This window comes from Microtus oregoni, unplaced genomic scaffold (assembly GCF_018167655.1).
Source record: "Microtus oregoni isolate MIOR12 unplaced genomic scaffold, Mior012 000016F_ref0000370, whole genome shotgun sequence".
NCBI classification, from domain to species: domain Eukaryota; kingdom Metazoa; phylum Chordata; class Mammalia; order Rodentia; family Cricetidae; genus Microtus; species Microtus oregoni.
Window position 1 is genome coordinate 10,170,541 of NW_024543075.1, and position 27,358 is coordinate 10,197,898.

The following is a 27,358-nucleotide window of genomic DNA, read 5'->3' on the forward strand; positions in this document are numbered from 1 at the left end:
CAGGAAGCACAGGCTAAGTTTGTAAAGAAGCAGATGAGGAAGAGTTCATGTAGTTTTTTGCTTTTATGAATGAGGTCTCCTCTGCTTCAAGGTCACAGCTCTCTCTGACCACTCACCCCATCACAGGAGAACCCGGGCCATCTTGGTACCTGTCGGCACCCACTGGAGGCATAGATACAGGAAACATAACTCTCCTATTTTTGCATTGCTATGGACCCACACTCCATACAAATTGCCATGGGGATGACACCACCCACCCTGCCACGCTCTCCCCTCACCATGTTCTGCAGTGGTCACAGACTCCAATCACTAACATCTGCTTATCTGCAGCTGTGAGGGCCAAAGCCAGGATGATTAATGCTCTGGTAATGGGCACAGAGTAAAAAATATTAATCTTTATAAAAGGTATTCAACGGGAATCATCGGCTTATAAATGTCCAAGCAGAATATTCGTCTATAACCCCATTACAGCTCTCCATTAAAATAAGACACAAAAATGAGAATGAATTTGTCCATTTAAAGCATTCATTTTTATGAACACTGAGTAATGTGCTTCTTAATTTTTAGTTCGGTCACATTAAACAAATGATCCATAAAGTGCATTTAATAACCTTGTGTGTGTTGCATAGAACCAAAAGCCAGAATAACACTTTTAATGAGAATTAAACAGTAAGAGCTATATTAATGGGAAATGTGTGCTATTCATCTTTTATAGACAATCATCTTGTTTTCCTACCATTTAGGAACCCTGTGCCCACGTTTCAATATGCTCAAATGATTTTCTCCATCTACGTGAGTCTTTAAGCAGAAGTAGCTCCAAGACTGTATCCATGCTAGACGGGGGTCACAGAAGCCATCTACTGATCTCCAGATTGCACAGATGTGGGGAACAGGAACCTGGTGACAGACACAGTTAGCAACTGTACTGCTACGCAAAAGCTGAGCCAGCATTAGCCACTGCACTCCCACGCCACAGAACTTGGTTATAAAAGACCCATGACTGTGCACATACATGTAGGCATGTATAAATGTCGAGGACAAAGCCATTTCCCCAAGAATCATTTTTAAGTAAGAAATTATGAGACTGGGCAGTGCCAGGTGAAAAAAAATAGCCAGTAAGTCACCCTCACCCCTACAGTTTTCCTTTAGGAACGCTGTTTGCTGATCTGTGGGACTGAATCTCCACAAGAATCTAGCCCAGCATTTCCCCTCCTGGCAGCTGGGCCGCACCTTGTAAAGTATTCTGGTCAGAACAGTGTCACTTGCCTGTATGCTAAAAGAATCAGAAATGTGGCAATCTGTGATTCAGCCTTGAGGTACCTAGTGTCATGGGATCTTAATTGAGAGGATGACAGAGCAAGGGAGAAGCTCTGGAAATGGGAAGGGTGAGCAGAGAAGCATGGAGACTGTCAAACAAGGGGGAGCAAAAACTCAGTGAGCAATGTTGACTGCTACCCAAACGAATGACTGGAATCCCAGCCCCAAGGCCTACAAGGTGGAAAGAGAAAACTGATCCTCTCATGCAGTCCTCCGGATCCCGACATGCACACTCCGGCATGCATGCATGTACACACACACAGAATAATAAATAAACATTAAAAAGACATTTTAAAAACTAGTCAAATGTATGTTTCCAGTGTGTGGGCATGAGACCTTGGAGAGGAGAAGTCATATTAAAAAGAGCACTGGGTAGAAGACACTCTTGGCTTTTGAGACTGGCAAGGTACAACAGGAAAGGTGAAGTTCTAGTAGAATCTCCGTAAGGTATGGCGTCTCCTCTGGTAAACTGAATGAAAAGCCAACAGAAAGGCTATAAATGAGCCCCATGTCAATACATGAAAAGCACCATAGCCTGAAATAAAATGGCAGGAAAGGAAGACAGTCTACCATCTAAGTCAAGAGAAGCAGGTCATAAACGGGGCTTGGTGGTTTGACAAAGAATTCTATAATTGTGATTGGCTGTGGAGGAGAATCTCAACACATGGAAGAAATGAAAAGAGATACAAGATACATGGTTTCCAGCGAAATGAGGAAGAAGGTGCTGCCAGCTGATCTAGTTGGTAGCCAAAGACACAGCACTTGGTCACAGGGGTTCTAAACACTCTTGGTGGCTCAAGAGAAACAGAGGTGTATGTTAAAACAGGTGGGTGAAGGCAGGATGTTCTGTGCCATTGAAGGTAGATTTGCACAGTTGCTGTGGCCGGGTAAAGTTATGGCAAAAAATCCTGGCAGATGCAGATTTGGGCTTTTTCCTGTCCGGGACATCATTTTATATAGTGACCACTGAACTCTCGGGACTTAGAAAGAATGAAGAGCTGTAGAGCTGAGGAATTAGCTTTCCAGGTACCTGGTGACAGCATGGTTAGGTATGAGACAAATGGGGACAGCCTCTTCTTAGACTGTCCTTTTTATATCAACACCAAACAGCAAAAACAGAAGCCTGCCCCGAGGTGAGCTCAAAGTAGAGTCAACAGTGGCTAATATTTAGATGAGTAACACCATAAGGTACTGTTAGTTCTAGCAATCTGATCACAAACTACAACCCTCCTACAGCCACCCCACAGAAAGAGAAGAGAAAAACTACCAAAACCCCATGAACATGAGAACAACACCGTATGATTTATTTACGCTTAATTTACAGACGTGTTCATTTATTGATTTGTTTGTACTATTTTTCCTTGCTCCGCGTAGCGTTGAAGTAAATTCAGCTTTCAGAGAGAATTACTCATGCAGTGGGCATGAAACAGTATAAGGAGTACGGATGATGGATCTCAAACAAGTCGGAGCCTTAATCAGCACCATGGTGGTGGACAGCTCCCTGCCTAGGCATTTGCTTACAGGCAAGGTTTCTTATTTAACCCTCATGCCCTCCTCTGTAAATGGAGTCAATTAGTCTTTTCCGGTTCTACATTTTTATGTGGATGATGCTGAAGGCTCTCAGAGGGCTCAAACTGGCTAACCAAAAATCCTGAGCACTTGGTAGGTGTTCAATAAATGATGGCAAACCTAAAATGGTATAATTAAGAAACTCCTGTATTCAGTACGCTAGTTCTAAAAGTGTTAACAAGTGGCCTCTGGACAAACACGTAAAATGAAAGACAGAGGAGGGACCTACAGAATGAGGGAAGAAAAAGGTACTACATAACAGATCAAGACTTAACATTTCCTTGAGGCATTGCGGTGGGGGGGGGGGCACACAACATGGGAAAGAAAGCGATGGAATACAGCATTATTTAAAAGAGTTAGTCTTCGGGGTTCGCAGCTGGCAGCATTCATTAGCACAGTTATCTAATTAAAGAGTTCCAGAATGCCGTATGAGTGGGACATTAAGTGACTGTGGCAAAATTAGCCCCAACCCCAATTTTTCCTCTGTGTATAACATCTATCAAGTTAACAAAACTATTTGAGAATAGCTCGGGGTTTAAGATCTGGTTTTTCACAGTAGAAAAACTCAAGAAATATTGTTTTGATTTGTTGATGGATCAAAGCATTAAAACAACATATTTTATTACAGTTCTGCATGAAACAGCTTCTCATGTGTATGAGCTAAAGAAACAGAAATTGATGAACAGGGCAATTTTTATAGAGAGATGCTTTCTGCGTAGGGTCTGGCTAGTGTGAAGAAACTGTGGCTTCAGTACTTCCTAATACCAAAATCCTGAGAGGTGCATGGGCATCGCCCAAGGCCTTAGAAAGGCTGCTGTAACTAATGTTCCTGCCATTAGCAAAGAGTTTTACTCCGTTTGATCACTGGGAGAATTATTCACCTTGGAAAGAAGAATGAAACACATCATTTAAAGTCCTTCGCCCTGAATTTTAAAGAGGCTTCCTATTATTCAAAACTGAGGATAAATGAGTTTCCACAGGGCAGGTGAGCCCTGCTGGAAAAGGGGTCTGCCCTTCGTTTGATTTCTGTGCCGCTGATAAAAGACACTTGACAACAAACAACTTGGAGAGGAAAGGGCTTACCTTCCTCTACTTACAGGCCACAGCCCATCATTGGGGGCTATCAGGGCAGGGACAGAAAGAAGGAACCTGAAGATAGGATGGCATGATATTCCACTTAGCATCACCTCTGACCAGGAACACATTTATAGTCCAGGGAATACATCAGGGACCAGAGGATGCTGCTTGTTAACTGGCTCTTACTCAGGTTTATTTCTCCACTCACACTTGGCTAGCATTCTTAGAAAGCCCGTGCTGGCCACAGCAAACTGGACACTCCCAATTCAATTACTAAAGGTAATAACCCTCCATTAACAGAGCCGCAGGCCTTTCTGATATAGGCAACTCCTGACTTAAGGCTTTCCTCTCAGTTGACTTTGGGTTGTATCAAATTAATAATTATAGCTGACTAGGACAGGGTGCTAGGACAGGGAAGGAAGGAGTATAAGATGGCCAGGATTTGAAAGAATGGCTCCTTCCTCCTTCTCCTCATAGTAAAGAGTCCAGTCACCAGGAAGGCAACAGCCACAGTCTGTCAAAGAATAGCAGGTCTATAAAAAGATCATCCACCAGGGTATTAAAACGCTACCAAGACCAAGACTTGCTACCACACTACACAGATACCATCCAATCCCACACTCCCCTCTAAAATCAACCAAGCACACACAAGGAAAAGCACATAGTAAGCTGTGGAAAGGAAACCTGTCAATCGCCTAGCCCATTGTAAGGGTGGGAACAAGAAAATACCATGTCCAGAAAAACAAGGAAGCTATTCCATGTTAATCAGAACAAACTTCCCTGGGGTCTAGGATCCAGAAGAGAAGGCACATGTGGACAAGGAGAACGTTCTGAAGGGAAACCCCCTTCCCTCAAAGGCCTCCTGTAAGCAAAGGGACTTCTCGTGACTAGCCTACAAGGTGATGATGGTCAGGTAGGACTCAATTTACCCCAATTTCCATGCCATCGATGTAAAAGAATTTTGTGGGCCCAAATCCTATACTCGGTGTTCTCGTGCTTAATTTAATTACCCCACAACTTTTCATCTCTATAACAGGATTTAAGCTTTAATTTCCCCAGCTTTCGTCAGATAAGTGGGCAACAACATAATCACATGGAAACAAAGCGACAAACGCACAAATTATGAGACGTCAACCTTCCTTCTCTTTGTATCTTGCTTTGAGAATCTGCTCGCTCCACACCACAGATGATATCCAAGAGTCATCATTCTGCACGGCACATAATCTGTTTAGCCAGCTTTCAAGTAGGCAAGTCACATCGGAGCCCAGGCTCGGAAGCCATTACCACCCATTCAGTGGTACTCATGCACAGCATGCCAATGAGCCCGAAGCCCTTCACCTCAGCAGAGGAGCAAAAACAGGACATCCGAGGCAGATGGATGGGGATGGATGGGGGATAGCAGCACAGGGACTGGGATCTACCCTCAGTCAGGAACACTGCCGTGCACTGAGGAACTGCTACCTATGCAATTGCAGAGACTTGGATTCGCTTCAGAGTCTGATTATTGTTGTGTAATGGGAGTATATGTGTATATATTCTAGCTTTCTCTCCACTCTTCTATATTCTGGTAATGTCCCCCTTTTATTCCATATGAACATAGGCAGATCCATCCTCCCCCATGTGGCTGGACACCATGCAATCCTAAAACCAGAATAGAATACAATAGAGAAGAAGGCTAGCCTCTGAGCAGAGGGAAGTTGACACTGTCCTCGGGTGAGGCAGTTTCATAGAGGCTGGGGCCAAGCACGAATGTGTCAAATGACCCATTTCCTCTTGTAGCCCAATAAACCCCCGCTGAGTACATCTTCTCTCTCCCTGTCTGCAAATGGGAAAAGTGATGAGAGAAATCAGAAACAGCCAGTGTGCCACCAGCCTGAGCCCACAGGAACCAGAGTCCAGTGTAATCAGAGTGCAGAACTCCCGGAGGTAAGGCAGGATTCTTGCTGCTATGTTCTGTCCAGTTATCACCCACATGCATAGTGACCATAGCAATGGGCCAAACTCAAACTCCTGGAAACACAACCCACTGACTACCTGCACAAGCATGTTCATTGTCCTCAAAGACCCCAGACAATGAGACAGTGCTCATATATTTCGCATAAAATAACTTAGCTGAAACTAGCACCGAATCCAATTCCTGTCTAGCAAGAGATAATCTGCAACCCCTGGAGAGTGTAAAATCTATAAATATGGCCACCATTCCGAGAAACCTGAAACACATCCTTTTTCCCAAAGAACAATCCTTATTAGTGCCTAAACTAAATAATTTTCTTGTTCTCAGCTACGTTGAGACCTGGAGACAATTTATTTCATGGTGTGAGGCAACAGAGGCTGATACGTAGCCCTGGAGCTCTCACTGACCCCAAGGATTCCATCCCTAGTACACCAGGAGCACAGCAAACACAGCAGTCCACAACAATGTAAACATTCCATAGCACAGGCAGCAAAGCCAACTTCTACAAAGGTCTAAGGAGTAGGACCCAAGAAAGACAAAAGAGAACGAAAACCACAGCTCCCATATCTCATCTGAAAATGACTTTATTTTAAATATTGATACAAATGTGGCATGGACTACTTTATAAAAGTAATGGCATCTTTGTGAGAATAGACCAACCGGAGGATTTCAGCTGTTCATCTTTCCTGACAGGAAGAGAAGATAGCAGTGGGCTGCTCAGGAAAAGGACAGAGCCAGCAAATGAGAAAGATGCCTTCTTTGTTATCCCAAACCCAACCCAAAGTCTATACACAGGGGGATTTTCATATTAGTCAAAGCATTCTAAAAGGCTTGGAGGCAGCCACTCCAAGTTCAGGACACATTCAAGAAGTTTATTACAACATAGATGACAGATGCTGATTGGCTGTAAAATGAGAAGGTCCAGACTGATGTTGTCTTGGCCTATGATCATTTTGGATTTTACATTCTTGACACATGTCATTATCGGACTGGGTACAACTTGCTACGGACATCAATGTTCTGTTACAGACAGGGCTGGAGAGGTGGATCATTCAGTAAAGTGATTGCTTAGCCGGTGTGAGGATCCAGCACCCACATAAAATACTGGTCATGGTCACATATACCTAACCTACCAATCCCAGAACTGGGAAAACAGAGGCAGGAAGCTACCTGGGGGGGTCAGTGAACAATATAATGGAAGAAACAAGTTCCAAGTTCAGTGAGAGACTGACTGCCTCAAAAAACAAGGTTGAGGGTGATGGAGGGAGGCATCTAATGTTGATGTCTGGTCTTTACACTCATATATACAAATTCACATGCACACACACAGACAGAGACAGAGAGAGAAACACACAGAGAGAAACACAGAGAGAAAGACAGAGGCAAATTATGAAATTATACTGTAAAAGATGGATTATTAGAAAGGGTAATAATATTAACTCATTGTGAATTTATTTATATGTTGCTTGGTTCAAAGAGGACTCAAGACAGTGTATGAAAACCAGAGCGGAAAGAAATAGTGCAGCCAAATGGAAGACATGTAGTCATCCAACAGCCGACAGCCAGGCTGAGATGAGCAGGAGCCATGAGCAGCAGCGTCCTCTTCAAACTTCCTAGTAGCTGAAGAGAGAGACTAAGTTTTAGAGAGGTGGAGGGTTTCCTATGAAACATATCCCCAGGAGAAATTCTGCTTTAAATATTTTGCACTGAAGATTGCATGTTTAGGCACTTATTCAGCTCGAGCCACATTTGCATGTACAAGTTTTGCAATAAAAATCTCAAAAGACATGTAAATAAGGTCTTCCTCCCACCAACACTCAGGGAAGGTCGAGGACAGTTCACTGGTAATTTACAGAGTGCTCCTCATTCATTGACCTTTGACACTCACCGGCTGTGTGGAAAACAGGAGCTGTGGGAAGCAGAATGGAAATGTTCACGTCGATGAAAACCCGAAGAAAACAAATGAAGCCAGGAGGGTATGAAGGAAGGGATTTTAGGCATGGTTGCTCAATGCCTGGGGCTGGGAGATGGCCCATGAAGCAAAAAAACTTGCTATACAAGCATGAGGACCTGGGTGAAATACTCCAAAACCCACACTAAAAACCCGCATATAGGATCATGGTATTTTAGCCTGGCAGTAGGAAGGTAGGGAAGGGTGGATCCCTAGGGCCTGCTAACCAGCCAACCTAGACAGATCAGCAAGATCTAGGCCAGCAAGAGAATCTGCTTAAAAAGACAAAGTGGACAGTATCATAAGAAATAGCATCTGAGGTTGACCTATGGCCTCCACAGACATTCGTAGACATGAACATATATACCTGCACACACACATGCACATGCGCATGCACACGCGCGCACACACACACACACTCACGCACACGTTGATTGTCTGACGTTAACTATCACAAAACACTTTGAAGAGGCTACTGCAAATATACAAAGATCCGTGAGCAAAGCTGGGTCAAAGTAATTCACCTGGCAACAGCTTTGGGCAGAATTTAGTCCAAACCTACTAATACAGACCCAGAATTCCTGGGAATAGTTTGGAATAGGTTCCCATGGCCCCTGCACACTGTAGTCCAGCAGGGATTTCTCCTTCTCTTTTTAATATAACTGAGCTTAACATATCACCTTAGAGCCTTTTTATGGTAAAATCTCTTTTGGTTCCAAATATTTGATTCTCTTTAGAGACAGGTTCTTGGTGTGATGCCCAAGCTGGTCTCACGTCTGCAACAATTCTCTTGCATCAGTTAACTACGTGCTATAACATTTTTGTTTGATCCACATACATATTTTAAAAATTCCTGCGAGTACTCCTAAGATTCTTCTTATACTATGATTTCAGGATTCATGCATGAAGGATTTAAAATGTGTCCATCTCTCTGTTTCCCCTGCCAATTTTCAATTATGGTTCTTTCATATGTGTGCATGTTGACGTTTATCTACTTTCTATAAATTTCTGTGTATTCATTTGTTTGCAAAGTCTCTCACATAGCCAACCAAGGGCTAAAACTCGTTATGTAGCTAAGAATAACCTTGAACTCATAGTGCAACTTCCTTTACCTGCCAAGTGATACGAATTACAGAAGCATGCCACACATCTGGCGAAATAATTTTATTATTCAATGTTGCCTGAAACTTTTTTTTTTTATTTCAGTTAGTCCTAAGTAAAATACAGGCTCTTGAACTCTGAGACTGCAAGAGTGGAGAGTAACGAAAGGGTTGCAGAAAAAAGATCCTTTATAATCCAAGTTATTCTGGGGTCAGCCTGACCAGCTAATGCTGTTCCGAGACAGCCAACGAAAGTCTCTAAATTCAACCATATAATGGGCCAACCTAGTTCCATATTATATCCATTAATATAACGCAGACTCAAATCTATAAACGGTGTGTTGTTTTCTGTATTTCTCTGCCTTACCAAATTGTTGGTAAGTTAAAAATAAAGTTTTCTTCTGGACTATTCGCAAGCACACTTTAATGGCCGGGCAGGGTTATGTTGACCTCTGTTCAAGGTTTATAGTCATAAATAGACCAAGGACAATGCTTCAAGCCCACAGTCCCAGCATGGAAACTGACTTCTAGGCCAGCCTGGGATGCATTAAGACCCTGTCTTAGAAACCGAAAGGCACAAGCATAAGTGTGATGGAGGAAAAAATACACAGAAGGGAAGATATCAGTGTCCAGTCCTCTTCTCGAATGTTCTCTTGATGACATTAATCGGTGTGGGCAGGAACAAGAGTGTGAGAGTGGAGACAAGGAGCTGAGCTCTCTCGCTCGCGTTCACTAAACTTTTCTCCTGGCTGTGATGCGGTCAGCTCCTTTAAACTCCCAATGTCCCAAATTCCCTACCATGAGGGACCATAACCTGGACTCCTGAGCTCAACAAATCTTTTCTCCTTAAGCTGGTTTACTCAAAGTATTGTACCACGGCAACAGAAAGGAAACTAAGATATTGGGTTCATTAACAAATAAGTTTTTATAAGTTAGGGGCATAAGAAAATCAATTTTTCTGTCTAACTTCTTGCTATGGGTTATGAAGAGTGGAAAAATTCTGGTTCACCCATGTAACTACATATAAAAGAATACAAAAGAGGCATATTTTAACTACTGAGAAAGGGACAATTTTTATATAAATCTGAACATTTTGAGGAATACTATAATTTATAAATTTAAGAAAGGAAAACAGGAATTTTTGAGATAGAAGCAAAGAAAGTTACACCTACAAGCAAAATGATATATTTTGGTTCAAAGAGATGAAAAGAGTTTTTTGGATGAAAAAGATTTTTTAGTGAAAACTTAAACCTTTTTCTACAAAAGAAGAAAGGCTGGACTGCTCTACATAGGGAGGCAAAAAAAAAAAAAGATGGGAAAAAGGATTTATTCAAACTGCAGAAAGTCTACGGAAGGCCAAGTGGTGGTGGCGCACACCTTTACTCCCAGCATTCAGGAGGCAGAGGCAAAAGGATCTCTGAGTTCCATGCCAGCCTGGTCTTCATAGGGAATGCCAGGACATTCAGGCCTACACACAGAGACCCTACCTCAAAAAAGGAAAAAAGAACACAAAAAGTCTAAGGAAATCTTAATTTGTGAAAAGTGAATTGTATAAAAAAATATTTTGGTGGCATCTAGGTAACTAATTTATTTAAACCACACATAACATCATTTTAAAAATTACACATTGACAAACTAACATTTAAAAGAAAATTCAGTTCTGAGTATTTAAACCAACAAGCTTCCTTGATACAGATCTGCCCAAAGTTTTTTTGTTTTATAAAGGTGATTTCCAGTATCTTTATTATACTTTTGATTAAAACATGAACTCCGACCCACCACCTCTAGCCCCGGAACACAAAAGGTTTCTCTGTGTAACAATCCTGGCTGCCCTGGAACTCACTTTGTAGACTGGGCTAGCCTGGAACTCACAGAGATCCTCCTGTCTCTGGCTCCAGAGGCTTAAGATTAAAGGCGTGTGCCACCACCGTCAGGCTAAAACATGGAATCTTACGAGCGTCTGTAAGTGGCCTTTGCTGCCGCTGTGTTGTTCTGTGTGTATGGCTGGTCGGCTGGCTGGCTCTGTTTGGTGTTTGGTTGTTTATGTGGATGTCATCCCACTCACTCTCATCCGGACTGGCCTAGAATGCAGATGTCTGGATGTGGGTGTCAGTCCTTCTGCCTCAGCCTCCAGAGGGCTAGGATGATAGGCATGGGCAAAAGTGGAGGCTTAATAAGTATATATTTCTTTTAAAATCTTTTGAGTGATTATTTTAGAACTCTGGCTAAATAAACGACTATTACTTTTCCAAGACGCTTGATATTTATTTTTAATGCAAATGTTCTAAAGATCATATAAGATTTATAAAAGCCTGAAAGTCCTGGTGTGAGGCTGTCAGTCATGACCATTATCTTAAAATGATATGTGCAATAAAAATAACTAAACCATGTCAATTGCCAAACTCTCATCAAACTTTAAACTACGATTATTATGTCTTTTTTCACCCATAGTTTTGATTCATCTCTGCAGGGCAGGGGTGGGAGGGCCCCTAATAGAACTTCCCAGGAACAATAAGCTATATAACTCAAGACTAGTTTTGCCTTGACCATCTTTGGTTAAAATTAGTATAATCTGAAAGACAGACATCATGCTTCTGAGTTCAAACTGCCACGAAAAGTGGGATTTGCTTTGTTCCTGTGGACACTGTTTTGTATTTCCTACTAACTCTGAACCTGCTGTGTGACACCATGCTGTAGAATCACCTAAAAGGGCAACCCAGCCCATTCCCCATGCTCTAGCACCTGCAGGATAGGCAGGCCGAACTTAACCAAGGATTCCAAGGAAGGCGCAACTGAGTCTGGTACCTAAGCTTCTGACTTGCTCAAGTGTGGCTGATAGGAGTATGACCCTGACTGTACATCACTAGTCACTTTTGCCTTGATATGGCTGAGATGTCCACCCCAGCAGTGACAGATAGCCAGATTCTAAATACATTGATCAACAATATTTCTAGAAGGAAAAAACAAAAAAAGCCGGGAGGAGGTGAACATTTTTAGAATCAAAATGGAATCAACTGTGTCAATTCGAACCAAAAACAAGTAAATAAAACCAGAAAGGAAGGAAGGAGGTATTTATGGACAAGACTGCCTCATGCTGACTGTGATGGAACCTTCCAGGAGCCTGCACAAAGGCCAGCACACCTTCACACGGAAGTCCTTCCCCAAACACATCTCCACACCTGTCAAAGCCAGCAGAGAAGCCACTAGTACAACTCACTGCAGCCAGGGGCAATATTATTTTTTTTCCAAATACCTCCTGTGATTCTCTTGGTGTTTATGTTCAAGCATTTACCTCTTTGAACACTTACACCACTTACAGTGGGCGTACAGTCCTACTGCAGTATTCCTAAAATCCCCAGATAAATTATATAATCCAGACAAGAACGGGGAGGCTACCTCTGTTCGGTCGACATCACTGATGGCATTGCTGATGCCTGGGGAAGCCGTGCTGTGTGAGTGGGGTGGTATATGCTAGGAATAGAAAAGGAGACATAGAAGGATGGGGGCAGGGCGGCATAGGGCTTGAGGGGTCTGATGGCAAGCGTTAACTATCAAATTCAGGACCTAAAAGCACCTGGGAGACAAGAATTAAAGCCACCTATGAGGGGACTATGTTGATTGGGTTAAATGAGATGGAAAAACCCACACCATTCTCTGGACTTGTCCTAGGTTACACGAAGGGGAGAAAATGAGCTGTGTCTCAGGACTGGTTCATCTCTGCTTCCTCACTATGGATACAACATCACCAGTTGCGTCAAGCTCTCCACCAGAGAGGACTGGAACCTTGAACCATCATTAAGATAAACGCTTCTCATCTATGTTGCTTTGGTTAAGGCGTTTTATCTCAGCAACAAGAAAAGGAGGGGCTCCAGGTGCCTGTGTGAGTGGTGGGAGGGGCAGAGGACTATGGGTAGAATATGTCGGAGCTTGGGGCTAATGAAGGGAGAACGCAGATATATATGGGGAAGGTGTTGGCACATTTCACCAATAATGAACCTAACAGGACTTAAATATAAATTGAGACAGGGACGTATCTGTTGTGGCTTCAGTAGTCGTCACCACGACACATGCTTGCAATGTCCCCAACCTTCTAAGCAGCTTTCTATGGGCCCATGGCATCTAATAGCTTTTGAAGACACCTAGGCAATCACACCATTCAAGACCCAGACCTTGACTAAAAGCCTGGATGACGGGAAACAGAACTAAGAGCTCAACTGAGAGCATGTGATTCCAGTTTTAGACGATAGGGACTTTATAAATAAAACTAAGGGATTCTGCCCCAGAGAGGAGCGAGAGGGAAGGCGCTTCAGAAAGCCACCCACATTTGGTCTCACCCTTTTGGGGGAGAGAGGGTGGAGAATTCCTACCCTGATAAAGGATCAACACTCTTTTCCCCCTCTATACAAGTACACATTCCAGTGCATTCTTAAGAGTGAAATCAGAAAAGACAATTAAAACCAGCCAAGGCACACAACAGCACAGGGGCTGAGACAGGAGCACTGAGCTTCTGGTTGGGTTCAGCAGGACAAACTCAGAGGGTACTTCCCTTCCAGGGCTGCTCCATCCCCAACACAGCCCAAGGAGAAGAAATAGCACTGTGCCTGGGGAGAGAGGAAAAGAATGGAGCCCCCAAACGCCTGGTCACAAACAGAAGAGAATAAATCTGTGTTACACAGGCAGGCTGTCACCCAGTAGACCTCAAGTCGGCTCCCATAAATGAGGGCGGTTAGAGATTATGCAAAGGTTCTGAGCTTTCAATAAAATTGCTTGGCAGGTGTAAAATATTAATTCAATCTGTCCAAATAGCAAACGATTAGCCAAAAGGATGGAGAAGCTAATGAAGAGGAATAGAAGGTTCCTTGGGACGCCGGCATCTTTACGGCCCTACTAACTCTGAACAGAATTTGAGGAAACCCTGTCAAAAACCAGAAGTTAGGATAGGATAGAGCCATTACTTCTAAATTTAAAGAAAACTAGATATTTTTCCCCCTTGCAATCATCTCAAGGATGTTAAGTGATTGCCTCCCCAGGACAGACAATCGCGCATTTTAAGAGCTACAATGTATGCTGATTGTACAGGGCTCTGATGTGCTCCCAAATTACAACTCGTTGTCACCTCCACTCTCAACGGCCTATTACCTAGCTGGTGTGACACTTGCCATTCTCTCGAAAGGGCTGAGCCCTGCCTAGAGTGAAAGACTGAGCTCTTTTAATTGCAAGCCACCTCTCCTCCTTAGGGCTGACTAAGAGAACTGCCTGAACAACCAGACGATTTCCGAATTCCCAGGGATCCACTCACCGTGCTGAGTGAAGAGGTCACTGTGAACAATCTCAATCAAGCAGTAGAGCTTCTGGACAGTCAGCAAGCCCGCAGGAACGTTCAGGATGAATTCCGTGAACATTTTGCTATGAGGAGAAATGCAAGTGACATGGTTCAGAAGCATAACCAGCCCCAGCACCCCATGCTGTCCCCGAGGTGGTGCAGATTCATCAGGATAGAGAATGGCCCCGAAATGTCAAGACCAAGCTTGACAAAGGCCTTAACAAAATCTAGGCCCGAATCTTACCCTGGGAATCTATGTTTTAAAGCCCTGGGTGGCTACTATTCAAATTACATACAGTGCTAAGTGCTGGTAAGGATGTAAAGAAATTAGATCCTCAGGCTATATTGGTAGGAAAGGAAAGGGGTATGGACACTTGAGAATTTCCTGAAAATGTAAAAACACATTACCATATGTTGTATATTATATAATGTACAATGTACACATATATACAAAACTTGTACATGACTTAAAGTGGCATTATTTATAGTACTCAGAAAAAAAGAAACTGCCCAAATATCTTATCATATTCGACAATGGTGAAAACCTGGACACAATCAGTTAGGGGCATGTTCTCTGTAATCAAAAAGACTAAGTTGGCATTGATTCTGAGCCACTAGCCAGCTTAGTTACCAAGGAGAAACTAATCCAGGGTCATATCAAGCCAGTGCTCTGCACTGCCACAGAGTCTGACTGATGGTGTGAGGTCTCTTCTGTATGAAAGAGTACCTAGCAGGTGTATGTTGTAGCCAAAATAAATGATGGGCCAGCACGGGGTGGTATGCCATGAAAGTGACTCCTAATTGCTGTGGAGAAGAAGACATTAGATCAAGAAAACAAGATACCTTAATTTCAGAAGCTGACCGTGAAGAAACAATGCTTACCTGAAGCATGCATGTGTGTGATTTTAGTATCGTTTGTAAAATTGGTATAGAACACATTAATAATGAGGCACGTGTAGGCACTGAGTAGAGGATGAAGGGAGGTGAGCCAGGGGAAACAGGTCTTCCTCAGAGCTCCAAGCAAATGGTAAAACTGTCCATCACAAGCAGGAATGATGTCCCTCCACTGGCTGACAAGGACAGGCCTGGCTATGGTTCTGGATTCTACCAGACAAGCTTCTCCATTTCCTCTCACTGTCTCCACCCCTGGGCATCACAAGTATCTACTGGAATCCCTTGAGGGCTAATGGAAGCCAGGCACTAGGCAGCCATGTCTAACTAAGAAGATTCAGGAAGAGCTCAGGGCCAAGTACAGGGGCCATGGGTGCTGCTGGTCCAGGGGCCACCCTTAAAAACCACCCTCCAAGAAAAGGACTTTGGAGACTGGACAAACCTGGGTCACAAAGGTTTCTCTTTCATCATAAGGAGCCTGCTAAGCTAGAACCCAACTGTCAGGGTCCTGGAAGCAGAAAATAAGTGTGTCCCTGATGGACTCTAAATCTCAGGCAAATCATAGAGAGTGCTGTCCAAGAGCCCCTTGTCCTTCAATTTCAAGACATTAATGGCTTCGGGTGGATATAAAGTGAAGGAAAAATGGCCCCTCAGGGACAAATGTCCTCTCATGGATATTTGGAGGGTCTGGTTAGCAGAAATGGTGCCATTTCCTGCACATAGTTCATTGTGTCAAACCTCAAACAAACATAAAGCAGAGATGTACTGGGCTGCTGGGCTCGCACGTGGGATCAAAGGCTAAACGCCCATCAAAGCACTTGACAGAAAGCCATGCAATCCGTAGATTACAGAGCATAGAACACTGAAAGGGGGCATATACCAAGAAGGGAAATCTGGTCCCTAGACTAATATTCCACTCTGAATGACCAGTGACCATCTCCTCAGACGGTTCATCATCACCATCATCATAATCCTCCTCCTCATTGTCATCATCATACACAGCAACTTCTGACCACCACCATCATCATCACCGTCATCATCACCATAGTAGATGGCAACTTTGACCCTGATGCCTGTGGCTCAGAGCCCAATACTTAGACTGATTCAGGAGGATCCAGGGAGAGAAAGTGCCGTGGTATAATAAAGCAGTGCTACCAAGAAAAGAAAGGTCCCATATAAGAAATGAGAGAGAGAAAGAGAGAGAGAGAGAGAGAGAGAGAGAGAGAGAGAGAGAGAGGGAAATTTAGGGTGTGTTGGTTAGTGTTAACTGTCAGCTGGACAGGAGCTAGAATGACCTATGTCATGGTCTCTGAGAATGCTTATAGGATTTATTCTAGTGACACTAACAGACGTGAAAAGTGGGAAGACTGGTCTAACTGTGGGTGGGACAATTGCCTGGGAAGGGGATCCTGGACTGTATCAAGATAGGAAAGCAAACTAGCACGAGCATGCATTCCTTGCCTTCTGCTTTTTGGCTGTGGATGTAACATGCCCAGCCTCAAAGGTCAGTCATGGCTCCATGTTGAGGGCAACATGTGGTGAGCCCCACATTGAGGGCCACAACACCTATAGTTCCTGCTGCCCTGACTTCCCTGCCATGACAGGGTGTACCCTGATCTATGAGCCAGAGTGAACACTTTATCTCTCATGTTGTTTTCATCAGGGTTTTTTTTTTTAATCACAGGAACAAATAGGCAAACTAAGACAATATTGGGTCACAGTCACATTGTACTGTGAACCATTCTCCAAAAACAAGAAGAACAAAATAGTGCCTGCTGTCAGGTAAAGCCTTCTCCACAGAAAGGCAAATCAACAGCATCCATGTCCCATAATCCAGGGAATTGACCTCTGTAGGAAAGCGGCAACCTAGAGCATCCTCCAGACTCGATGCTCTGGCAGAAAGCTGCACATGACAAACGTCTGTTTCCAGGACAGTTACCTGAGCTCCTTGGGATCAAACACCAACTTCACATCATTGACGATCGTGGGCAAGTACTTCAGTGCTGCCCCCTGCAAACCAGAAAGAGGGAGGGTGAGCAGAATTAAGGCAGACAAATCTTAATATAATATTGTAATTCTGATAAAGTTCCACAGAAAAACTGAGAGGAAAAGATGGATTCCAAATGAGGCTTAGCCACAACAAAAAATGAACAAAATAACCATTTATCCCCCCAAAGTGGGCATTTGTTTTGTGTCCACATGCTTTTAAAAAAAAAAAAAGATTAACTAAAAAAAAAAGTATTCCTCTTTATATAGATGATTAATAGGCTGAAAAAGAAATCAGAGAAACATCACCCTTTGCAGTAGCCACAAATAACATAAAATATCTCGGAGCAACTCTAACAAAACAAATGGAAGACTTGTATGACAAGAACTTTAAATCTTTGAAGAAAGAAATTGAAGAAGACACTAGATAATGGAAAAATCGCCGGGCGATTGTGGCGCACGCCTTTAATCCCAGCACTTGGGAGGCAGAGGCAGGAGGATCTCTGTGAGTTCGAGACCAGCCTGGTCTACAGAGCTAGTTCCAGGACAGGCTCCAAAGCCACAGAAAAACCCTGTCTCGAAAAACCAAAAAAAAAAAAAAAAAAAAAAAAGAAAGAAAGAAAAGAAAATGGAAAAATTTCCCACATAGAATTAACATAGTAAAAATGGCAATCTTACCAGTAGATTCAATGCAATGCCCATTAAAATCCAAGAAAAATTTTTCACAGTCCTCTAAAGAATGGCACTCAACTTCATATGGAAAAGCTAAAAACTCAGAAGAGCCAAAATAATCCTGTACAATAAAAGAATTTCTGGAGGTATCACAATCTCTGACTTCAAACTCTACTACAGAGTTACAGTACTGAAAACAGCCTGATATTGGGATAAAAACAGTCAGGAGAACCAATGGAATTGAATAGAAGACCCGAATATTAATCCATACACTTTCGAACACCTGATTTTTGACAAAGAAGCAAAAAATATCAAATGTAAAAAAGAAAGCATAATCAACAAATGGTACTGGCATAACTGGATATCAACATGTAGAAGAATGAAAATAGACCCATATCTATCAGCATGCACAAAATTCAAGTCCAAATGGATCAAAGACCTCAACATAAAGTCAACCACACTGAACTTCATAGAAGAAAACTGGGACGTACTCTTGAACGCATTGGCACAGGAGAACATTTTCTAAATATAACCCCAGTAGCACAGACACTGAGAGAAACAATTAATAAATGGGACCTCCTGAAACTGAATAGCTTCTGTAAAGCAAAGGATACAGTCAACAAGACAAAATGACAGCCTACAGAATGGGAAAAAAAATCTTCACTAACTCCACATCAGACAGAGATCTGATCTTCAAAATACACAAAGAACTTAAGAAATTGGTCAACAAAAGAACAAATAATCCAATAAAAAAAATGGAGTAAAGACCTAAACAGAGAACTCTCAACAGAGGAGTCTAAAATGGCTGAAAGACACTTAAGGAATTGTTCAACACCCTTAGTCATCAGAGAAAATAACACCTGTAAGAATGGCCAAGATCAAAAACACTAATGACAACTTATTCTGGAGAGGTTGTGGGGAAAAGGGAACACTCCTGCATTGCTGGTGGGAGGTCAAGCTGCTACAGCCCCTTTGGATATCAGTGTGGTGAATTCTCAGAAAATTAAGAAACAACCTTCCTCAAGACCCAGCAATACCACTTTTGGGTATATATCCAAGGGATACTCAACTGTGCCACAACTATGTTCATAGCAGCATTGTTTGTCATAGCCAAAAACTGGAAACAACCTGAATGCCCCTCAATCAAAGAATAGATAACGAAAACATGGTACATTTACACAATGAAGTACTGAACAGCAGGAAAAAATAATGACATCTTGAATTTTGCAGGAAAATGGATGGAGCGAGAAAACATCATTTTGAGTGAGGTAACCCAGACTCAGAAAGACAATTATCACATATACTCAATCATTAGTTGTTTTTAAACATAAAGCAAAGAAAGCCAGCCTACAAACTGCAATTCCAGAGATCTTAGACAACAATGCGGAAACTAAGAGAGACTTACATAGATCTGATCTAAACGGGAAGTAGAAAAAGACAAGATCTCCTGAGTAAATTGGGAGCATGGGGACCTTGGGAAAGGATTGAATGGGAGGGGAGAAGCAGGGAGGGGAGCAGAGAAAAATGTAGAGCTCAATAAAAATCAACTATACACACACACACACACACACACACACACACACACAAATGATCAGCTCTTTGAACACGCATACGAACAACATTATAGGGCCAAAGGGGAGAAAGAGTAACTGCAATGAACACCAATAAGCACTGCTTGTAAAACTAATTGAGCTGAGCAGAAATGTTTGTCTTCTTCAACTGAAACAATGCTCAGATAACAAACTCACACCAATCACCAAGAAAAATACCATTATACCAACTCCACTGCGGGATCCCACAGAAGCAGTTCTGTCCTGCTCCAAGAATGTCTTTCTGCTGTCTGTGTCTTTTCGTGAAAGACCATTTTCATCTTTTCCAGTCACCTCAGCCCTTCACTTCTGTGTCTTCCAGCTTCTAATCTATAGGTAGTCACTCTGTCTGGGTCCTTACACCCGAACATGGAGGACTTGAGAAGTCAGGCCACAGTCAAAAGTTTGGGGAACATACAGGATCAGAACTTGGTTCAAAATTAAGCCTGCAATGTGCCTGGGTGTGGCCAGCAATGTTTGCCCGTGCCACACCTCAGGACTTCACTGCAGCCCTGGCTCTACACACGCAGCCCACTGCGCACTGTGCATGCTATCACACCAGACGTGGGCAAGGAGTTCTGGCCCCCCTGCCCAATTCTCCATTTCAGATCCCGAATAATCTATGTTAATGAATCACAGTATTCTTACCATAATAATAGTTTCTGCCTTTACAGAAATACAACAGCTTAACAGACAGGAAGGAAAGACTGGTGATATTTTCCTACTATCATTCTTCAGTATGCATCTCATTAGCCTCTCTTTGGAATATTGAGATATACAAACAAGCAACTCTATCATTAATGGGCATATTTGCTTTTCTCTTTGATAAGTAGTAAAATTCAATCTATATCCAATAGTTGTTTTTAAACAAATTTTTAAGGCTGTATCCTCAGTACCTGACTGATCTGCATGCTTGTATTCTCCCACAAAATGGGGTCATGTGACAATTTCTCAGGTGAAAGGGAGGCACAAAGCACAAAGAAGTTAAGAAGCCCTGTCCCAAAAGCCCAGTACCTCACAGAGTAAGAGCAGAGTCTATCACCTGTCCTGAAGTCCAGCACCTCAGAGAGGAAGAGCAGAGATCACATTCACCCTGCTAAGACCTGCCCACTCATGGCTATTATTTAAAATTTTAAATTAGTATACACATTATTAAGTTTTATTGCAGCATTTTCAAACAAAATTTATTTTTATTACTTATCTTCCCTATTTCTCTGCTATCCCCCGGACTGATCCCCATTCTTCTGACCCCATGGCCTTCTTCATCTGTTTCTCTGCTATCCCCCAGACTGATCCCCATTCTTCTGACCCCATGGCCTTCTTCATCTATTTCTCTGCTATCCCCCGGACTGATCCCCATTCTTCTGACCCCATGGCCTTCTTCATCTATTTCTACCACTGGCGCAAAACCTCCTCATTCTGTTTTTCTCCGGTTTCCTAAGTGGTTTCATAGCATACGTCTGTCCACACTCAATCCTACACACACAAACACACACACACACACACACACACACACACACACACATACACACAAGGCTGGAGGAATTCCCATAGGGAGAGAATATTTAATATTTGTGGTTTTGATTCTGGGTCACTTCACTTAATATATTTTTTGGATCTATTCATTTTCTGACAACACTCAAGATTTTATTTTTCTCTACTACTGAATAAAATTCAACTGGGTATATAAACCACCACCATTTCATTATCCATTCATCAGTTGATGGCTGGTTCCATTTCCTTGTTATTGTGATAAATTAAACAAACAAAAAACTGCCAATCAACAAAACTGCCAGTCAACAAATGGGCTAATGAATGAAAAGATTGTTTTCAAAAGAAGATAAATGAATGCCCAATATGTATTTTTTTTAAATGTTCAACATCTTTAGTCATGACAGAAATGAAAATTAAAACTACTCTGAGTTTCGCCTCACCCCAGTCAGCATGGCTGCCATCAAGAAAAGAGGCAATGTTGGTGAGGATGCAGAGAAAGCACTGCTGAGAGGATTGTAAAACTGAATGGAAATCAGTACGAAGTTTTCTCCAAAAGTTCAAAGCAGAAGAGGGTTGGAAAAATGGCTTAGCAGGATCATGGCACTTGTCACCAAGCTTGATGACCCGAGTCCAATCCCTAGGGCCCACATGATAGGACAGAACTTAAAAACTTACTCCTGTAAGTTCTACTCTGACTTCCACACATACTCCCTGGCATGTGTGCACCCCCTGCACCCCCTCTAGAGAGACAGACAGACAGATAGGTAGGTAGGTAGATAAATGTAATTAAAAATTTTTAATGAAAATACAATACGACCCAAGTATAGCACACCTGAGCATGTGCCCAAGGAACATATTCCACCACAGCGACCCTAGCAACCCTTACATCTCTTATCTAACTCTGTCAAAGTTTTATGTGGCCAGAAGTGAGAGGTGTCAGAGGAAGAAACTGACAATCCAGGCATTAGTGACTTTGGTCTGATTTCAGTGAGCACTGAACATTAGCAATAAACGTGAATTCGGGGGAAGCTGGAGACCCTTCCCCTCAGCTATATCCTACTGAGGAAAGTTCCTGAACATCCGTGTTTGAATCTGCCACATTGTGTCTGGGACTCTAAGTAGCACATGTGCTACAGATAGCCCTGTTTCTGACGCCATCTGACTCATGTCAATTATTTCAAGGAACTGTGGGAAGGCTCAGAATCAAATGGAGAAGACAGCAGAATGACACTTAGCAGAACACACAATGGGAATTGGTGTTTTCCTCCCCCAAACAGGCAGAGTATCTCCCTGAATGGATACGGTCAAAGGCGTTGTAACAAAGGCACCATTTCTCCAAAAGCATCTCCAAATACACTCACTCCAGATCCACACAGACACAAAGGCAAACTTTAAATGCATCGTCGCCCTTAGACAAAAAACTCAGAACTATGAAACTTTCACAAGAAGAGGTTTGTGACTTCGGGCCAAGCTAAGATTTCTCACAATAATAACTGCACAGACTGTAACAGAAAACACTCAAAACAAAGAGCCACGTCTCTAAAGGCACAGTCTGGATAACAAAGCAGGAGGCATACACAAGGGGAAGTTAGCTATGAATCCCTATCTGGCAGAGACTCCTCATATCTAGCACATTCAAAGGGATCAGAAACTTGATAAGAAAAGAATACTCTGCACTTAAAAAAAAAGTGCAAAAGATTGGAAGAGGCAACTTCTCTGAGGGAAAATGTACAGATGAAAAACAAACACTTGAGAAGATGCTTAGCACAAGCTGGGCATGGTGGTGGAATCCCAGAAACTGGAAACTGATGTAGGTGGATCAGCAGTTCAAGGTTATAAACAAGATCAAGGTCAGCTTGGGGGGGGGGGAGAAGGGGTGAGAAGAAGGGGAAGTAAGAGAAGAAGAGGGGATGAGTAGAGTGTGTGGAGGATGGGAAGGTAGAGAGGATCTCCACACCACTAGTCATCAGGAGAATATAAAGTAAACCCCCAGTGAGGCACTACTCCATCGTGTTGAACCAGTAGAAGGTAACTGAAGTGTTCAGCAACACACTGCATGCCCGTGCTACAAGTCAAGGTGCAAAAACAGTGAAACAATGCTAGAAACAATCTTGGCAGTTTGTCGCAGTGAGACAGAAAGAATCCACCCATCAAGTGCATGCCTAGGTGTTAGAATACAGAAACCCTGCATGTGATCATGCACAGCGGCCTTACTGGTTATCAATAAAAAACAAGACGTAACCAAAAAGTCCCCCAAGAGATGAATCCTTACAATGAAGTACTCCGCAGCATTGAAAATAAGAAACCACAGTCACACACATGCAGGGGAATCTCAGATGCACTGGGCTAAGACAGAGGGGCCTAGAAGGCCACACAGACTATGACTGCCTTTTAAACATTCGGAAATGTCAAAATATCATGGAGCACGTGAAAGTCCAGGAGACGCTTCTGCCAAAGAAGGTGGAAGAAAGTCACAGGGGCTTGGCTCTCTTTTATGTGCCTGTATTTTAGGCTTTGTGAAAAGTGCCAGAACTGTCTATGAGAGAAGTCAGTTGGCAGAAAAATAGAAACCCCACCCCATAAAGGCCGGGAAAAAAAAAGCAGAAAAATTGAGACCCTTACAAAGGCCCAGCCTAACCTATGATGAGCTTTTGGCCTTACTTTTCAAAACCATTAGAGATGATACACAAAGAAACTCTGTCTCAAAAAATAAAAAACACATTAGAAATGTATTAAATGGATATATGCCCATATTTAGCATGACAGTATATTGGGGCAGAGGGGCAGCTGAGAATGCACCTGCCCTCCGCAACCAGCTTCAAGTCATATGACAAGCATCTTAACCTACACCACGTGAGCATACTGACCCAAATGATACACTAAATGGTCACTACCTCTGGAGGCGCCCCTGAGCACATTGGCACAGATGGAAAAGAGGAAGAGTGAGAGGCCCAGAGCTGTCTGCCAGGAGTCACAGTGGTAAGGACTGGTGTTGTCTGGCTGGCTCCATGGCTGGTTTGCTGAAGCCGCCATATTTGGTCCCCATAACTTTTACAAGGATTAATAAGGTAAAGACAGGCCCTGGGAGTGTGGGTAAAAGGCCAAGTTTAGCAGAGGGCCTACAATCCCAGCAATGATGAGTTTGGGAGGTGGAAACCGCTTGACCCCCACCCCCCCGCCCCAGAACCTTACTAGCTAGCTAGCCTAGTCTACCTGAGGAAGTTCCAAACTATCTAGAACTCTTGTCTCAAATAAAAAGCAAAAGGCAACCTGAGGAATAACACTGAGGCTGCCCTCTGACCTCCACACATAAGTCATGCCTATGTGTTTGCAACCATGAGAATGCACAAGGTTGGTGAGCAACTTACCTCCTAACTCCCCCCCCCTCTACATTTAGGCACCCACTGGTCTTTGTAGGCATTAGCACTGTCTTGCAACACCAAACGGATCCAGGGTTTTCAATTAGTAACCCCGAGCTGCTACTGAGGGGAAAAAAAAAAGTCCTAAATAGAAATCATTTCTTTCTGGTTTCAAATGTTCTGCTTCAACTACTGCAGACTTGGTCTGGAAAACTAGAAAGTATTTATGGTGACATTTAATAATGAGCATCTGCAAAGGCTGGCTGCTGGGTCTTTTAAAGTATCTCATTTAGTGTGTGGATGTCCACGGGGGAAGGTGTGGATAAGCTCGGTGCATTTTACTCTGAACCCAACAAAGTATTCCCCTGCCTGCAGCAATACCATAAACAGCACTTGCAAGGATACAGCAGACATTCACAAAGCAGACAGGGTTTTATGGGCCACCTTCTGCAAGTAGCCTTGGGCCACCCAGCGCATCGCTCAGCAGGACAGTCAGAATGGCAAGTCCTAGCAGGCTACCCCAGTGAGGTTCTCTTGGGCCTCACCACCCAAGGATGTCTGAGGGATGCACACAGAAGCTACCCACTAAGCAGAGCACCAGAGGCCAGCGGATCTCACAAAGCCCATTAGACCAGAATACAGCTTATCAGACTAAACATTGAGACCTCCTAGCATACAAGAAAAACGGCTTGGGAAGAGAGTTAGACCGCAAATCTGAACTGCTGTGAATTGAGTCCTCTACTTATGTGACCATTCTCAGAACACTGCAGTCACTCTGTTCTAAGTGGCAACCTATTTCCTGTACCCTCTTACATGTGGGGGTCCCTCTACCTGTGGGACCTGAGCTCTCACCGCCTTCCACCTCTGATAATGCACTACTCCTTTCTCTTGGGCTTCAATCCGGCCCCAAGAGCTTCTGGGCTTTGGATGCCTGCTTACTCCACAGCCTTGACGGCATGCTCTGCACTTGGATATCAGCCCAGACATCCTCCTTCTTCACAGCCCACTTCTGAAAACCAGGGCTACCTGATACTAAACTTGCCCTGACCCTGTCACCTTCTCCCTTCTGTAGATATCCCATCCAACGATTCAACCTTCTAGCTGACCTCTACCTCTGCGTTGACCCCTCATGCTCATTTTTCACTGGGAAAGCAGAGGAGCCCTCCAAGGACCCTTATGTGTGTGTGTGCCCAATATATACACATATATATCTCATATATATGAGATAGATAAATACATATAGATAGATGGATGATATAGATATTGATGTAGATACAGATAAATAGTGACATCTTCTGCTCTGGGGATAAGGGCAAACTGGTTAGCATTGCCTCAGGCTCCTGGGCTCCAGCCTACTTGAAGAACCCACTTCAGAAAAATGCACATCCCCTTTGGTTTCTGGTATGCATCCATGCACTACACCCACTCACATGACAAACCCCCACCTCAGTTAATGTGCTTAGCCTCCACCCTTAGTTTAGATTCCAATCCCTCCAATGTCGAATTAAATACCTAGAGCCATTCTTAAGGGCAGTAACCCAAAGTTGGCTTGCTCAAATCCCCTGGGAAAATAATGTCCTCCATTCTCCATTCTCAAAGACCATGAGACAATGCCAACCAGCAGGGCTCCCAGAAGAATGTGAGCCTGGAGCAGTCGTCACTGGGCCCTGAAACAACACTTGCCTCCCCACTAGCATTCATCCCTGTTGACACCCTCAGTTAAGAGAGAAAACCACCACATCTTACGTTCCCAAAGTTGGCAGCTCTGCTTTCCTGCCTCCCTGACTTACCCCCGGGGCCAGTGTGAACCACCTGGTTTAGGAACACATCTTGTGTGTCCTCTTCCCAATAAATACCAGGGGTGCCCAGAGTTTGCAGTGCTAGAGACTTGGTCTGAGCTTGTCAGAGGCATCAGTCTCTACAGAGTGTGGTCACCGCTCTGAGGGCAGGTCTTGGGCAGCTGGAAGTCTCTACAGAGTGCAGGCATCGCTCTGGGGGCAGGTCTTGGACAGCTGGAAGAACTGCTGCTTCAGGAAAAAGCCAAGACACAGCACACTGGCATGGGCATGGCACTGTGGGCAGATGACACTGGGCACAATCTTATCTAAAGAGGCACCCATAGAAAAAAAGGTGAATGTTCACAGGTGATCCCAGTAGAGTGGACAGAGACCGTGCAGGGAGACGGAGGGCAGCGCTCCAGCCTAGTATTAGGGATAAGAGCACAATCCACCATCTGCAATGTGAGCATACTACCAAGTAGTAACTAGTGGCTGGGGTTAATAGGACCTGACTCCAGGGGACATTGGAAGAAAGAAAGGCCAGGAGCAGATAAGCTTGCCCCAGGATGCCAATGGGTGTCCAGTGCACAACAGACTCCGGCCAGTTCCACCAGCACGGTGGCCACCGGACAGCATGCAGATGCGGCAAATATGAAATTCAGAAAGCAGCCTGACTGCAGAGCTCTTCACTCCGAGTCTGAACTCCCTGGAAATCTTAGAACAAGTCCATCCGAGTTCTTTGCTAGCAATGAAGGGATTTGCAATTCCTTCTGATTTGTTTATTTCTAGTATCATAGGAAACTCAGTGAAGGCTTTTACTCACACAGAGAAGAGCCTGCTCAGAATGTGACAATCTCCTCTCAATAGTGGCCTCGGCACAGTAGTACCTTGCACAGTGGGAGATCACTCACCCATTTCTAGGACAATGGATTGGGGAAGTGTGTTGGTGAACAGGCCTTTGGGATGTTTCGAAAAAGAGACTGAGGGGAGTGGGGTATCTCTGTCAATCCATCCAATGAGTCTGGGTACCATGGACCACTTACCCTCTGACCTGCCCTGGGTACCATGGACCATTTATTCTATGCCCTGCTCTATCAAAGAACAAAAAAGCGCTCTGCAGGAATTCAGACAAGCTCACTGATTGGGGTTCTGTTTACTCATCTCCTATTCATTAAGTCAGAGAGGAACTTACATTGAATGTCGATTTTTTTAGGTCAGTTATTTCCTTCTATTTGCTTTGCAATACAGCTAAACAAGCACCGCAGCAGATTCGAGCCAGGCTTGCCGTTCTCTTTAAA

The 27,358-nt window shown here is 43.5% G+C and overlaps 1 protein-coding gene across 2 annotated transcripts in view; it reads right to left on the reverse strand.

Annotated features, from left to right (window-relative positions):
• Positions 1 to 27,358, reverse strand: part of Dock1 (dedicator of cytokinesis 1) — a 485,241-nt gene that overhangs the window by 296,795 nt on the left and 161,088 nt on the right. For both annotated transcript variants that reach the window (XM_041666110.1, XM_041666109.1), the window contains exons 24-25: positions 17,122 to 17,192; positions 14,268 to 14,374 (exon numbers count right to left, since the gene is read on the reverse strand). In XM_041666110.1, coding sequence (XP_041522044.1) covers positions 14,268 to 14,374; positions 17,122 to 17,192 — 178 coding nt within the window. The remainder of the gene's footprint in view (positions 1 to 14,267; positions 14,375 to 17,121; positions 17,193 to 27,358) is intronic.